The sequence below is a fragment of the Lutra lutra genome, chromosome 3, assembly GCF_902655055.1.
Source record: "Lutra lutra chromosome 3, mLutLut1.2, whole genome shotgun sequence".
In the NCBI taxonomy this organism is placed as follows: Eukaryota; Metazoa; Chordata; class Mammalia; order Carnivora; family Mustelidae; genus Lutra; species Lutra lutra.
In genome coordinates, this window is record NC_062280.1 from 59213676 (window position 1) to 59229880 (window position 16205).

Here is a 16205-nt window from a genome sequence, read left to right on the forward strand (position 1 = left end):
GAGGAAGTGATGAGAAAGAATTCACATTGAACTCTTACCTGTTGGTACATCTGCTTTGAGTAATAAGAACCCCTCAGACAGTCGATAAATATGAATGGCAGAAAGTATGCACACGTACTTGGGCTTATGCACACTTATAAATGCTTATACTTTGCTTTTAAAAAAATTGGATGTATTTGGAGCTGCGGCTGTATAGAATTTTTTGTTACTCTTTATAATTTCTGGTATAGAGTTATAGCATTGATTATGTAAATCAGTTTTTCATTGTGTAATCTATTTTATCAGGTACTTAATTTTTTAATACATTTAGGAATCTTAAGGATATAACAATATTTTAGGAAAATTAAATTGTAAAATATATATAAATTTAGGTTTGGCTTTCTTTACCAGTTTCAACTACTTAAACTAATTCTTCTATCAGTAATATGGTTCTTTTTTTCTTTTTCTTTCCTTATTTTTTATTTAGGACCCCAAACGTCATTTGGAGGAACATGTGGATGTACTTATGACTTCAAATATTGTCCAGTGTTTAGCAGCTATGTTGGATACTGTCGTATTTAAATAAAACAATGCAAAAAGCTATTGGTGATACTTCCAGCATATATTCCTCTATTGTTCCTAATACTCAAAATCAAGGGACCTCTGAAGGTGTGTTTGGTTAAATGTAAGACATCTGGCATCATTTGCAGCACTGTAACACCTTCAGTCTCAGTTGTGCAATTACTTCTGTTTCTTTAGTCAGGGTCTTTGCAGATTCCAAAGTTGTATAAGAATACATCAAAGTGGACAAATTTTGTTAAGATCCCATTTAATATTTGAAGAAATCAGTAACACAAATATATTTTGATTGTTGCTTACAAAATAAAATACATTTACAATCTATGTCTCCTGAGGTTTTTTGGCACTGGGTGGAATTGACAGAATAACATTTGACAGTGCTCTCGAAATCTCACACAAAGATACGTTTCTCTTTGCAATTTAAGATCTTATAACACATAAAACATCAGTGTGATAACAAAACTTAACAAATGTAAAGTCATTGCCATTAAGGAGTTGCTACACCATTAGTGAGTAACCCGGAAAAAAATGTTGACATATTTTATTAAAAGTATCTGTGGCAAACTAATATTGTATAATCAATATCTTAACATATTATACTTTCCAGGGTTTCAGGAGAGTACATTTAAGAAGAAAAAGAGGCAATGTTAATTCAGACTTTTTTTTTTTTTTTTAAAGAGTACATTCTACCAATGTTGAGACTCTCTGGGAGTTGCCTGCTGCAAACTCCACTAGACTTTTAGCTAAGACTGCCATAGAAGGTAATATAATCTCTTCAAAGCAAATTAAGAAAAGTCACCATAATGTGAGTTTAGTATCATGAGAACATAAGAAATAATTTGTTGTTGTTTTCTCTCATCTTTCCCAAATTAACTTGAAAGTACTCAGTTTTCTGAGAAAGACAAAAATTTGACTAATGGCAGGTTTTATAGATGACCTTATCCCTCAATCTGTTTCTAACCCGATACACATAAATAACTGCCCCTGTTAATACTCATGGCACAGCACCATTCTGGGTACACCAAGGAGTATGGGAAAACATGAAGGTAGATTTAATTCTTGTTTGTACCCTTTGTGAAAATATGGTAAAAATGTTTGTTTCTAAGGCTTCATTAAAAGAGGGTTTTACTTTGGGGACTTGGAATTTAGACTTCACCCCTACCAGAGGTGGTAGAAATGTGGTAGACCAAATTACTGTCCTATTTGAAAAATTCCCAGGCTCTTATTGGTTGCCTAATGAACAGTTACCAGAAACTAAAAGTAGAAATGGCTTAAGTTCCCACTGTGTTTCACAGTCTCTTTTTTGGTGGAATGAGAGGTATTCTGAGCATTTGTTTGTCCTGTGGCTTTTTCTCTTATATATAGTCATAGTATGTTTTATGTAGGACATGTAATATGTATTAATTTAATTGCTGAGATTACAACAGCTAACCTTTTACAATTAAAATGTAAGTGGAAGTTAGCAGAAGTTTTCCTTTTGCCTAATTTAATCTTGTGTGCAGACTTTTTTGGGGTACATGATTTTTCCCTTTACATAAATAGGGTTCTATGGTTTATTTCACAGATATTCATTAGAGCTAGCCAAGATTTTTTTCATACAGTATGCCCTTAGAAGAAGGCCTCAGTAATCTGGAGGCTCTTCTCAACATTCCATTTGAAATACTTCCTTTTGTTTTTCATTTTATTCTGCTGAAAACATCTCCTGAGGTTGCTTGCACAATGCCTGCCTTTTGTTCTTATTTGATCACCTCACCATCTTGCACTCCCCACAACCAGTACCACTTTCTCCTACTTGGTTCATGTTGGAAACATTCCCAATTTCAAAACCTCACCAGGATCCCTCCTAGTAAAAACCTGCATTTTCTTTGGAGATTTGGAATGGATGAAAATTAGGTGCCCTGAGTCTTGTTGAACACTTTTGTCCTGGAATGTACAGCTATTTTAGCAGCAGTCTGGTGGCTCAGGTCCAGTTGGGCATTGAAATGACTTATTTAATCACAAGCTCAATAAGGTGTGTATGTGCTTATGTGCGCATTTTTACCCATCTATTATGCAGCGTTAAAGCAGCGCAAGAACCCAAACTCCTGCTTGCCTCTAGTACAGAGATATCCCTGCTTTCCTCTTTGACTAACATGGGGCCACTGAAAGCTCCAACCTCAATATATAGTGTGATCTGCCTGGACCAGGAGCACCTGGCTTTTCTGGGAGCTCATTATATATACACAATCCAGGCCCCCACTCCAGACCTGAATCAAAAATCAAGAATCCTGGCATGGTTCACATGCACTTTAAAGTCTGAGAATCTCTGCTGCACGCAAGTATGGCTCAAGAGCAGGTGTGCTGATCTTGAGGAAAGTTAGTTTTCCCTTTTAAGATTATGTAAGTTCAAGATACAGCCTGTAATGAGGAATCACTGAATTTAGTACTGATAATCTAAAGTCAGAATGCACATTTATTTCCTATTCCGATTCCTTAAAAACTGAGGAAGGTGCACTCTATTCCCTTTCTACACTTTAACATTTCAGTTTTGCATTCTTCATTCTTTAAAAAGTTAATTCAGGATGCCACGAATGAGAACATGAGAAGGCCTTCAAGAGCCTTTTTGGCTACCAACTTAAGTCTCTTGTCCCACTGAGAAAGGGGTGGAGGGTAACCTTGGAAGCAGGGGATAGAGAGGCTCTCAGAGACAAAGAAGTTAATGGTCGAAGAAAGGAGAAAACAAGAATAGCCAAAGTTGGGCAAAAACCACTCAGGAGAAATGGTGGTGAAAGGTAAAGGGCAGAAAAAACAAGTGTCAAACAGTGTCATAGCTCCTTCCCCTCCCCCGCACCCGGATGCCTGAACAGCCAAGGCCCTGCTTGTTGATGAATCTTCATGGCCAGGAGCTGAGATTTGCTTCCGAAGAGAAAAATGGGCCTGGCTGTATTTTTCTCTCAGAAAACTGTCTCGGCTTCAGTCGGACATCTGGTCACCCACTTGTCCAGCCCAGAGCCGTCGGCGCTGGGCCTGGCTGGTGGCGCCCTGCTGGAGGCCACAGCTGGTGCCCTCTGCAGCCAAGGCGCCCAGCCCGCCTTGGGGGGTTGGGGGGACTCAGGCTGGGCTCCGCGCTGACCGTTCGGCCCACTGAGGCAGCGCTCTTTAAAAAGGCGCCCGCCTAGGCGGAAGTCGAGTCTAGTTAACCCCTCTCTGCCCAAGTTTAGGACCCACCCAACGTCCCCAGAGCCGCTCTCCGTCAGGCAGGTGCCGAACCCCGAGGAGGACTGACCGGGCGGAGGTTCCCGGGCCGTGCCTCTGCCACCACAAGAGTGTGTGCCCCTGGCGTCTGCGCCAGCGCGGCTCTCCCCAAGCTCCCTGAGTCTCCTGGGCGGCGGCTGCCTCTCGGGACCGCCGGGGAGCTGGGCAGCCTCAGCTCAGGCCGCTCGGGGACGTTAGACAATGAACCAGAGCCGGGCGGATGGCCGGGCGCGGGGAGGGCCGCTCAGGCTGCCAGCCCGTGCAGTGCTCGGCGCGGAGCCCGCCCGCCTGTCGGCCAGCCTGCGGGGCCCAACTGAGCTCCCGCCGCGCTCCTCCTCCTCCTTCCCGCGCGGCTCGGCGTCCCGGGGAAAGCCGCGGGAGGGCAGATTGGCGGGTGCCGCCACCGGAAGCAACTTGGGGCGGATAAAGCCTCTGTGCTCTCGGCCCTCTGGTCCAGGGCTGGGTTCCTCTCCAGAGCCAGAACTGGGAGATTTCTTCCGACATCCCAGGGTCGCTTTGGGCCTCGTGCTATTTATTTGTGCCAACATCCTTTTAAATTGGTTATTTTCTCTGTTCCTCCGCTGATTCTCCCTCATTTTAAACTTACTGGCATGTTTTTTTTTTTCCTCCCCTCCAGATTATATAAACGTTGCACACACACGCACACACACACAGACACACACACGTCTTCGGTATCGATCACTGCGTTGACACCACTTCCACTCTGTCTCCCCAGATCAGCGCTTCCAGCGAACCCATTTGCACGAGGACTGGGCCCTTTCTTTTCCTGGCGAGGCTTTTGAACCTTGTCGCCAAGCCAGTACCTCAGAGAGAAGGAAGTGCAGTGGGACGCGCGGCATGCATGGCGCCTGCCCCCAGTTAGATGCTCTTCAGATAATCGGCAACCAAGCTCGCTGATAAAATATTTAGGAAAGACCTCGTAAACATCACTGCAAATACATTAAGGCACTTCAGCCCGACAGCTTATGATTATTTCAAAACTTAAAAAGGTGATCATGGATTGTTACTGTTTCTGTGCTCAAGCAAGAAACCGAACCTTCCCGAGGTGGGTGGATGGGTGGGTGAGTTGCAGCTTTTCGCCCCCACTTCTCCCCCCCCCCACTCCCGCTCACTTTCGTCGCCGTGGCTCTCGGCAGCAATGATTTATTTATTTATGTATGTGGTTAAAAAGGTGTGCGTGGTGGGGGGCGGTTCGCGGAGGACACGCAGGACCTGCTCACAAAGGACTGGCTCAGGTGTTTTGTGCTTCTGTATTAACTGGAAAAGACAGACTCTGGAACTTTTACAGGGCGAGAAGAGGCCACCGGCTCGCGCTTTGTATACTTTGCACTTGAAATCGTTACATTCAACTGAATATTTGGCTCATTCAGATCCGAAAAGTCTCCTAGCATCATCGAATTCCCTCCTCCGCCCCTCGGCTCGAGAGGAGGGAGGTGGGGGGAAGGTAGGAAAATGTTTAGTAAATTGCACATCTTTGAATCTTCCTAAAGCAGTGGTCACAAAGCTTAAAGGTGACACAACAGTGCTCACGTAAAGCCAACACACATTCCCCACCCCCCAAGCCAACAATAAAATCATCCCCTTCAATTTGCCATGATCGTCGCGACCAGGAGCCAGGTGATTATCCTAATTAATGTCTATCTAATTAAATTACTGTCAGCAGTTAACCAATGGCAGGAGCCGTTTCATCGGCTGCACAAGCAGCAAGATCAAAAGTGAGCCTTTTCTGATTGCTGCATAGTGTCAATTGGCCAATCTCTTCTCCCAGGGAAAAAAAAAAAGTAAATCAAACCTTTGAGAAGCATTTGCTGGTTGAAGTGCTTTCTGTCTAGTGAGGGGGTCTGTGGATTTCTAGTTTATGATAAATAGGACTTTAAAAACCAGGGACAGGAGGGCGAGTGTTCAGGTTCTAGAGCTATGCAGCTGGAGCACTGCCTTTCTCCTTCTATCATGCTCTCCAAGAAATTTCTCAATGTGAGCAGCAGCTACCCACATTCAGGCGGATCTGAGCTTGTCTTGCACGATCATCCCATTATCTCGACCACTGACAACCTGGAGAGAAGTTCACCTTTGAAAAAAATTACCAGGGGGATGACGAATCAGTCAGATACAGACAATTTTCCTGACTCCAAGGACTCACCAGGGGACGTCCAGAGAAGTAAACTCTCTCCTGTCTTGGACGGGGTCTCTGAGCTTCGTCACAGTTTCGATGGCTCTGCTGCAGATCGCTACCTCCTCTCTCAGTCCAGCCAGCCACAGTCTGCGGCCACTGCTCCCAGTGCCATGTTCCCGTACCCCGGCCAGCACGGACCGGCGCACCCCGCCTTCTCCATCGGCAGTCCCAGCCGCTACATGGCCCACCACCCGGTCATCACCAACGGAGCCTACAACAGCCTCCTGTCCAACTCCTCACCGCAGGGCTACCCCGCGGCCGGCTACCCCTACCCACAGCAGTACAGCCACTCCTACCAAGGAGCCCCGTTCTACCAGTTCTCTTCCACGCAGCCCGGACTGGTACCCGGCAAAGCGCAGGTGTACCTGTGCAACAGGCCCCTCTGGCTGAAATTTCACCGCCACCAAACGGAGATGATCATCACCAAACAGGGAAGGTAATGCTACATTCTTGGCAGTCGCTGCTCCAGGCACGGCCCGGGGGCAAGTGCGCCGGGTTGTGACTAAAACCGGTAGCGATGTTTTGGGGTCGGGAGCGGAGTGGAAGGCGCTCTGGTGCGCCCTGGAGTTGGCCGGTTTTGGAAAAAGGGAAAGTGGAAGGTATAACCGCCGCGGTGGTGTTGGTAAGGGGGTTTCCGCTCTAGAAAGGTGGTCAGAGAGCCTGTCAGGGGCCGGAGAAAGGCGAAAGAGAGGGAGAGTCCGGGCCTGCAGCTGGGAAATTGTAGGGACGCATCAACGCCCGGAACCAAGGACAGGTGGAGGTGCGGTCGCCAACCTCACTCTCCACCTGGGCAGTGACACCTGCCGACTCCCCACTCCAGCTAACCCGCGGATCTCCCCGACTTCATCCTCACATCTTTTCCTCCCCCCACCACCCCTTCTCTAACCCAGCAAACATTCGCTCATCCACGCTGGAAGAACAAGTTTTGCTTTGCTATCTGGCGCCGCGCTTCTTGCATTTAATCTTTAACATTTACGTGTTTTTTTCTCTTGTTTTCTCCCCCCCCCCTTAATTTAAATAGGCGCATGTTTCCTTTTTTAAGTTTTAACATTTCTGGTCTCGATCCCACGGCTCATTACAATATTTTTGTGGATGTGATTTTGGCGGATCCCAATCACTGGAGGTTTCAAGGAGGCAAATGGGTTCCTTGCGGCAAAGCGGACACCAATGTGCAAGGCAAGTCCTTCCAATTAACACATTTTCCTGACACTTATTTAGGTGAGAATGATTAATTAAAGCCTTTGTGGACTGGCTCGAGAGACTTTTAAAACGATCGGCCAATGACTTCTAAAAGGAAACGAGGGGGATAGGGGGACAGACTGAGCAGCGAGAAGGGGGAGGATTATGCAAAAGCTATTTTAATCATCTCCAGTTAATAGGAAGAAAGCGAGGCCTAAAAAACCCCCAGCTAATGGGCCTCACTGTGGAATAAGGTGTGTGTGTGTGTGTGTGTGTGTGTGTGTGTGTCCTACGTGGTGAGGAGTTGGGACTGGGCAGTGCCCAGGGCATAATGTAAACAACATATTTCTTTCTCTAGGAAATCGGGTCTATATGCATCCGGATTCCCCCAACACGGGGGCTCACTGGATGCGCCAAGAAATCTCTTTTGGAAAATTAAAACTTACAAACAACAAAGGAGCTTCAAACAACAATGGGCAGGTCAGTGGCTCAAGCGCTCCTTCCCGCCCCCACCATCCCCACACGTCTCTCGCTAGCATCCAGTCCATTAGTTTAAATCAGCATGAGAAAATGGACATATTTTTTTTCCTTCATTAACAAGCCTTTTTCAAAATTTTATTTCCACCCTCCTATAAAGTTATTCTTGCCCCCCGCCCAATTCCCGAGTTCCCGACCTTCCCAAGAACTGTACAAATACTCGATTGATTTCGAGAAGGAAACCCACAGGATCGGAGGTTGTAAAAATCTTTGTTCCTCCTAAAAGGAGGGCTAGGCGGATCGGGAGGCCCTGACGACCAGGCAATCGGGTTCGGTTTTCCTCCGGTGCTCCGCTGATCTTTGCTCGGGGAGGAACCAGGGCTGGTCCTGCCCCAGCTAACAAGTCACCAGCCAAACGAGTCCCGTGGTCAGTTAGCCCGGGTGGCGGGCTCCAGCCAGCCCCGGCACGGCCCGCGGCCCCAGCCCAGCGCACACTGACCGCGCTAACGCGCCGCCCTGCGCTCCCCTTTCTTTCCGCCGGACAGATGGTGGTTTTACAATCCTTGCACAAGTATCAGCCCCGCCTGCATGTGGTCGAAGTGAACGAGGACGGCACGGAGGACACCAGCCAGCCTGGCCGCGTGCAGACATTCACTTTCCCCGAGACCCAGTTCATCGCCGTCACCGCCTACCAGAACACCGATGTAAGGAGGCCTGGGGGCTGGGCGCGCGGCGGGCGGCTGCGGCTTCGCCCCGCACCAGCCCAAAGCCCCGGTCATCCCCGGTTCGGGCACTAACATCAGCAACAGCTGGTTCTGGTGCGCCTTTTAGGCGGAGGGCTAGGGGCCTGCTGGGCACCTTCTCTGAATACCTTGCCGGTGGGAAAACGCTTCCTATTCGTCTCCATCGCGGGTCACACGGGCCATCTTTGAGGGGCCGAGGATTTCTAGTAGGGTCTCTTTTGGGAATTTTAATTCAGTTCTCAAACTAGAAGAGATTTAAATTTGCTTTCTCCCCCCGCCCCCCCTACCCAAGACTTTTTTTTTTTTTTTTTTTGGAGTCCTTCTTCCATTTAGAGAAGAAGCAGATTTTCTCCTGCATTTTATTATTGGCAAGCTTTGGCATTATCTAAAAGTAATTAATTAATTAATTAAATTCTCAGAATTGATGGCTAAAATAAACAAACGTCACTTTTTGGGCGATCAAAAGAACAGACACATTCATATATCTAAAAAGTACAATAAATCGAATTACTGGAAGCTGTGGAGTGAGTTTTTTTAGCACTTGAACCTCTTCAACACTTGCAAGTTCGCCAAAACTTATTTTACTTCTGTTGATTTGACGAGTAGGAGTGACGGTGTTTTTTTTTTTTTAACTTAAATGGAAGTATCAAAAATGAAAATATGCATTTATTTTAAATTAAAGATGATTTTAAGATGCAGTTATGGGTTCTTGAGGTTGTGAATCAGAAGTGACCAACTTTTAAAAAATGTGGTGAAACACTTAAAATAGGCAACATTTGGTGATGAATTCAAGTGCCCCTTAAAGATTTGTCTTTTTGTAACAAGTATTTTTAAAATGTGCATGTGAGCTGACCTAGAACACGTGGGAGAGCTAATTGAAAGCAAGCCTTTAGTGTTAGGCATCATTAATTTAAACATGTTCCTCATAACTTTCATGAAACGTTCGCTTTTTTCCCTTTCTATTCATTCCCTCCAATTTTTCCTTTGCTCCCTAATGAAATTGTGGGCCACAGACCCCTGTAAAAAGTGGTGATACATTCATAAACACCTAATCCACCTACACAGAAGGTGAGACCATATTAATCTTTTTTTTTTTTTTTTTGGTCTTTTCTAGATCACACAATTGAAAATAGATCACAACCCCTTTGCAAAAGGATTTCGGGATAATTATGACACGTAAGTAGTTTTGCACCTTCCTTCTCAAATAGTTGTGGAATTGGGCTTTAGGTCAAAGGTATATTGTTCTGTACAAGGCTGTTGGAAGCTCACGTGTGCGAAGACAAGTCTGTTTCCAAGGTCTTCCCTTGCCTTTTTGTGGGCTCCCTTTCTTTCTGGTGACTTTGTGGCTTGGTGTTTTTGTGGTTTGGGTCAAAGATTTCCTCCACTTATTTTTATCTTTCTTATGAATTACAAAGTTGTTGGCGGGCCTCTGGGGCTGGCTGACTGGTGAAGCTGCCCGGGTTCCTGGGTGCGGGAGCTGTATGTGTCGTTGCAGATGCTCAGCTCAGATTGTCTGTGTCTGAAACCGCCCGATTCTGCCGGAAAGTGCATGTGGCTCTGGCAGTTGTTACATTCTTCTTGGCATATGTGACTTTTATTTACCCATTTCCAAGTTTTATGTAATAGCTTTTCCTGTGCAAGTTTACTATGGACTGAATAAAAATGTGCACCCACCGTAGGCAAGGTCATGAGCAGAGCCGTTGTTACAGTTATTTCAGGCTTTGGGAAGGACCCAGGTGCTGTTGCTGTGTATTATTTATAAGCTTCAAAAGAAAACTATTTCCTTTTATCTTTTGCGTCTAGGCGTGTTTTAATTAAATGTGTTGGTACCCTTTTCTCCAGGCTTCCCTAACTTGTGTCTTTTCTATCAAAATGATGTTCTCTGGGGGACAGCAGAAGATATAAACTTAGTGCTTGTTCTCAGTGCTTGTTCTAGAATTCTTGCTCAGAGTTCAGATATAGTGCCCAAGAGTTCAGATAGTATTATATAGCAAAATCTAAATCTGGATTGTCGGAATCTCCCCACTTTTATTCTGACCATAAAAGGGAAGGGTACATGAATTTCAATTTCATGGCTTGCATGAAGTGTCTGGGATAGAGCTACAAAGTCGAAGTTGTCTTTGACCAGAAATAGATTAATTTTGTGGAGAAATAGACAAGTGGCTGTTTCTATTCCGTCTCCAGGTAGATAACAAACTTCCCTCCTGATATTTTTTATGAAAAACTAAAAAGAATCGTTGATATTTCCTTGTATAACAGTCAGATGCCTCCCTTAAAAGTAGTTTTGAGGAAGCAAGCCTCATCGAGATGACTCCCCAGAATAAAAACTCAGCTATTCTAGTCCTCACAATCTAAAAATGTGGACCCGGCACTGTGGGAAGTGTGTGGCCCAGGAGGCCAGAGATACTGGTCTCTGTACTAGGGGGTCTTGTAGGTTTTGAGCTTTTAATTCTGTTGTGAACATCTGTTCCAAAGCATTTTATTTTGCACAGATCAATTCGGTAATCCCAAGTGGGTTGGGACCTGGATGGGCATCTAAACTGTATCTTTTGCAGGCTGTTTTTTTTTTTTTTTCTTTTTAAAATATTGTGGTAAACAGAGAAGATATTTGCACCTTGCTGGCTATGTTCCCTTCCTGCCTCCCTCTATTTATCTGAAGCTGGAATTAAATTTCAGGAGGGAAATTTTGTGTGGTAAGCAGAATGGACCTGCATCACCCTCACCCACCCTTCTCTGGCTGACTTCTGTAGGAAATATCGCTTCTTTTTGTTTCTTAAACTGTATATTTTCCATAAAAGCTTCCTTATCTATACAAATGGAGACTTTAGGTTTAGGGGACAGGGGAGAGCAGAATGGCTTATGCCACCCACCCTTTGCCCTTTTATGCTGATATGTTGAGCATGGATCACTTTTGGAGAAACAGGGTGAGCAGTAAGAGTTCAGGGGGACTAGAAGGTTGCTTGGCCACTCACCAGGGAATCTCTTCCCCCAAGGATTAAGGTCTGACAAGACTGAGGCTCTCTCTCAAAACAGTGTGTTGATTAAAGATTAAAACATTTATGTGTGAGCTAAATAAAAAGGAGGCATGTGTCTATGTGTAGGAGAAAACACTTCTACCAATCTTGATCCAATCTCTGGTTCTTTCTCAATTCTAATGGGATTTTCTAGGCCCAGGGCCTAGATTAATCTTCATTTCACCTACGGTGATTCCCAGTAACACAGTTACTGTCTGTGGGCAAGTTATTTAGCTTCCCTTTGCCTCAGTTTTCTCCTCTGTAAGGTGGGATAATAATGCTACATAACTGGGAGGATTGTTGTGATGGTTAACTAAATTACTATCTATAGTCCTAGACAACAGTGCATGGCACATAGTCAAGTTGTATAAGGGTTAGCTATTATTGGTGGGAGAGTGCTTGGAGGAGCTTGATAATCACTGTGAGAGTTTGTCCCAAAGGTGTTTTTTGTTTGTTCGTCCGTTTTGCTTTTTGTCTTTTTTTAAATTTTTATTTTTATTTACTTACTATTATTATTATTATTTATCAGTAATGGTTCAAAAGCTAGGACAAGGTCAGCATACAGAACCCTTTTTCTTAGAGCCCCTGGCTGGCTCAGTCAGTAGAGCATGTGACTCTTGATCTTGGGTTCCACTCTTGACTCTTGATCTCATGTGGTCAGTTCAAGCCCCATGTTGGGCGTAAAGCTTACTTTACCAAAAAGAAAAAAGAAAAAGAAAAGAAAAAAATGTATATATACCTTTTCTTTGTAAAAGAATTTTATTGACTGATGACTTCATTTCCAAGTAGTAATTCTTGTTATTATTGGTAGAGGTGGGGGTTAAAGGATCACACGGGGGAAACAATGGACAGTAAATACTGTGGAGGCTGCCAGCAGCAGTCCTCGAGTCTCAGAAGACTGGTGAAGCCCAGTCTTTGATGATTACTACCTGGATAGCCTACGTGTCTATCAAATGGAAGAAAGTGTTCTTCAGAGTGAAAAAATGGGAATCTTGTTTAGAAATATTGCCCAGAAACTCTCACTGCACAGAAAAGGCCCACTGAGCAAATAACACCGTAGTCCCTGGGCAAATCTGCCCTAATGTTCCTACAGACATTGGAGAAGTGGGATGAGACTCCCCTGCTGTGCTCCGCTCTCTGATCCCCTGTACAGCTTTCAAGAGAGAGGGGACAGGCGAGCCTTCCTCTTGATCTGTGTTTTGCCTAGCTCCCTGAGTAGACAAATCGACCTCTTTCCAATTGCACGATTTATTTTATTTTGGGGAGAACGTCCGTCTGTGACCTTTTTGTCCGTCTCCACCCTGGACCGCAAGTTACAGATGGAGATTGTGGGGGTGGGCGAAAAGTGGAGGTGGCCTTCCCTTTGCCTCCCGAGGGGACCTCTCTGCCACCCCTCGGTTCTCTCTCTCTCTCCTTCCCTCGCAGGATCTACACTGGCTGCGACATGGACCGCCTGACCCCCTCGCCCAACGATTCCCCGCGCTCGCAGATCGTGCCCGGGGCCCGTTACGCTATGGCCGGCTCTTTCCTGCAGGACCAGTTCGTGAGCAACTACGCCAAGGCCCGCTTCCACCCGGGTGCGGGCGCGGGCCCCGGGCCGGGCACGGACCGCAGTGTGCCCCACACCAACGGGCTGCTGTCGCCGCAGCAGGCCGAGGACCCGGGCGCGCCGTCGCCGCAGCGCTGGTTTGTGACCCCGGCCAACAACCGGCTGGACTTCGCCGCCTCGGCCTACGACACAGCCACGGACTTCGCGGGCAACGCGGCCACGCTGCTCTCCTACGCGGCGGCGGGCGTGAAGGCGCTGCCGCTGCAGGCGGCGGGCTGCACCGGCCGCCCGCTCGGCTACTACGCCGACCCGTCGGGCTGGGGCGCGCGCAGCCCCCCGCAGTACTGCGGCGCCAAGTCAGGCTCGGTGCTGCCCTGCTGGCCCAACAGCGCCGCGGCCGCCGCGCGCATGGCGGGCGCCAACCCCTATCTGGGCGAGGAGGCCGAGGGCCTGGCTGCCGAGCGCTCGCCGCTACCGCCCGGCGCCGCCGAGGACGCCAAGCCCAAGGACCTGTCCGACTCCAGCTGGATCGAGACACCCTCCTCCATCAAGTCCATCGACTCGAGCGACTCGGGGATTTACGAGCAGGCCAAGCGGAGGCGGATCTCACCCGCCGACACGCCAGTGTCCGAGAGCTCGTCGCCGCTCAAGAGCGAGGTGCTGGCCCAGCGGGACTGCGAGAAGAACTGCGCCAAGGACATAGGCGGCTACTACGGCTTCTACTCGCACAGCTAGGCCGGCCCTGCCCGCCCGGCCCCGCGCCCCGCCGCCGCCCGGCCCCCCAGCCAGCCCCTCGCAGCTCTCCCCAGCTGTTCCTCCCCACGGCCCACCTCGCGCTCCCCCTCATGTCACTTGGCCCTCGAATACCGTCTGCGACGAATAAGTACAGGTCTCCGAGTTTGATTTTAACCTTTTTTTGCACAGCAGTTTCTGCAGTTAGCTCACCGACCTTCAACTTTGCTGTAAACCTTTCGGTTTTCCTCCTTAACTCTCCTTCTGTGAAGTTACACTCCTAACAAGCCTCCTCCCTCTCGTCTTTTTCTCACCCTCTCCTTCTCTTTCTTGTAATGAAACTCTTCACCTTTAGGAGACCTGGGCAGTCCTGTCAGGCATCAGCGATTCCGACCCTCCAAGTCTCGGCCTCCCCATTAACCGTAGGATGTTGACTCTAGAACCTGGACCCACCCAGCGCGTCCTTTCTTATCCCCGAGTGGATGGATGGATGGATGGTAGGGATGTTAATAATTTCAGTGGAACAAAGCCTGTGAAATGACTGTATATAGTGTTAATTTATTGTAACGAATGGCTAGTTTTTATTTTCATCGTCAAGGCACAAAACCAGTTCACCGCTTAACCTTTCTATTCTTTTCCTTTCTTTGCCATTTTCTCTACCCCCTCTCCACTTTAAAAAATTGCCTTGTGAGATAATTAACAATATTCTAAGAGGCTCTGGAAACGTGAAATACTTGATAGATAATGATGGGTTTCTCACTTCTCCTCAATCCGTTGCATGAAATAATTACTCTGTGCCTAATGCACATAAATAGCTAAGGAGAATCCGACAGAACACCTGTAAAGGATAGGTGTCCCCTCATAGGCAAGTCCATTAAGTGGCATGATGCCTGCAAAGCAAAGTTAACTGGAGTTGTATGTCCCACCCCAACCTCCCCCACCCCATAGAGTAGCTCGACATCAGCAATATTATTTTGCCTTATTTGTTTTTCCCCAAAGTGCCAAATCCATTACTGGTCTGTGCAGGTGCCAAATATGCTGACAAACTGTTTCTGAATATCTTTTCAGTCCCCCCCACCTTTATATGCTGTAAATCTTTGTAATGAATATTCTACTAATGATATAGATGACTGAATTGTTGGTAACTATAGTGTAGTCTAGTGAAGATAAATTGTGTGAGTTGTATATTTTACTGCATTTTAGTTTTGAAAATGATTTCCCTGCCACCTAGAAACAGCTGAAATTTGACTTCCTTGGGAAAACACTAGCATTAATGCAAGTAAGACTGGTTTTTCCCCCCTCTAAGTCTTGTTATATTTGATAAGGAGCATTAATCCCCCTGGAAATAGATTAGTAGGATTTCTAATGTTGTGTAGCAAACCTATACTTTTATTTGTATTTTAAAATTAATGTGAAATATGCATCATACACAATATTCAATCTAGATTCCAGTCCATGGGGGGATTTTTCCTAATAGGAATTCAGGGTCTAAACGTGTGTATATTTTGGCTCTTCTGTAAATCTAATGTTGTGATTTTTATATTTGTTTCGTTTTGTCTGTGAACTGAATAATTTATACAAGTACACACTCCATTGAGAAACGTTTTGTTTTTTGCTCGTTTGTATCGTCTGTGTATAACAAGTAAATAAATCTGGTAAAACGCTATGGTGTTTGAAAGCAGTTTACAGTTTGAAAATAATTTATTATAGGTGATTACTTTTAAGGGTTAAGGAAGTATAGCCCGACCCCACTTGAATATGGGGCAGTCTGTGTAATGGGAATCAGGTCCCATTTCCCACTTGAATTTGTTTTATAGCACTGCCAGTAATTACTTTCTCCTTCTTATTTACAAGTAACTTAGTTCCCTAGGAGTCAAGTTTCACTTTGTTGCACTCTTTTCTTTTTCCAGGAAAATGTAGGCACTTCCTCATCATAGCTATCTGACTTTCTCTGAAGTAGGAAATAATGCGAGCAGGAAAAGGAGGGTCTTAAATAAGGAGTTAAGAATTTCTTTAAATTTCACAGGCGGGAGGCTTTGGGCAAGAGTAGGATGTAACTGAAATGCGTGTCAGAATAGGCTGTTGACCACAGCTTTAGGCAGATGTCGAACGAAAATCCCGGTCTTTAAATACGAGGCCTTGGAGATGAGTGGCGACTCTGTACATGCAAACACGGAATGGCCTGCATTTCTTGAGCGGGATGTTTCAGGGAGATTGGGCGGGGTTGGAGTGGGGTAAGGACTCAGAGAACAAACTCTGAACGGTCGGTATTTAAGCTTTGAGCTTAAAACTTGCTTTGGAAGGTTATCTGGGGGTTACCACTCCATCTCCTCTACGGTGGAATTCCTGTGCCAGTCCTGCCCAGGCCAGATTCCCATTCCTTGAGAATAAATGCAGAAATATGGATATCCCAGCCGGGGGCAGGTGGGGGAGGTCGCTGCGTCTTAGTCGAGGAGTCCTCCGAGCTCTGACTTTATCTCGCGGAGAAGCGGTTTTTGTACTTTTGTCTCCAGAGAAAGGAGATC

The 16205-nt window shown here is 46.3% G+C and overlaps 2 protein-coding genes across 2 annotated transcripts in view; both read left to right on the forward strand.

Moving 5' to 3' along the window:
* The window catches only part of PSMD14 (proteasome 26S subunit, non-ATPase 14), a 100545-nt gene extending 99663 nt beyond the window's left edge, over positions 1–882 (forward strand). Inside the window, exon 12 of the mRNA XM_047721912.1 lies at positions 467–882. Coding sequence (XP_047577868.1) covers positions 467–565 — 99 coding nt within the window. The 3' untranslated portion in view covers positions 566–882. The remainder of the gene's footprint in view (positions 1–466) is intronic.
* A 4681-nt stretch (positions 883–5563) lies between these two features.
* TBR1 (T-box brain transcription factor 1) lies at positions 5564–15352 on the forward strand. Its single transcript, XM_047723490.1, has 6 exons — positions 5564–6422; positions 7008–7162; positions 7524–7645; positions 8188–8346; positions 9500–9561; positions 12825–15352. The coding sequence occupies exons 1-6, from the start codon at positions 5731–5733 to the stop codon at positions 13681–13683; spliced, it is 2049 nt and encodes a 682-aa protein (XP_047579446.1). The 5' UTR covers positions 5564–5730; the 3' UTR covers positions 13684–15352.
* Positions 15353–16205: the final 853 nt, after the last annotated feature.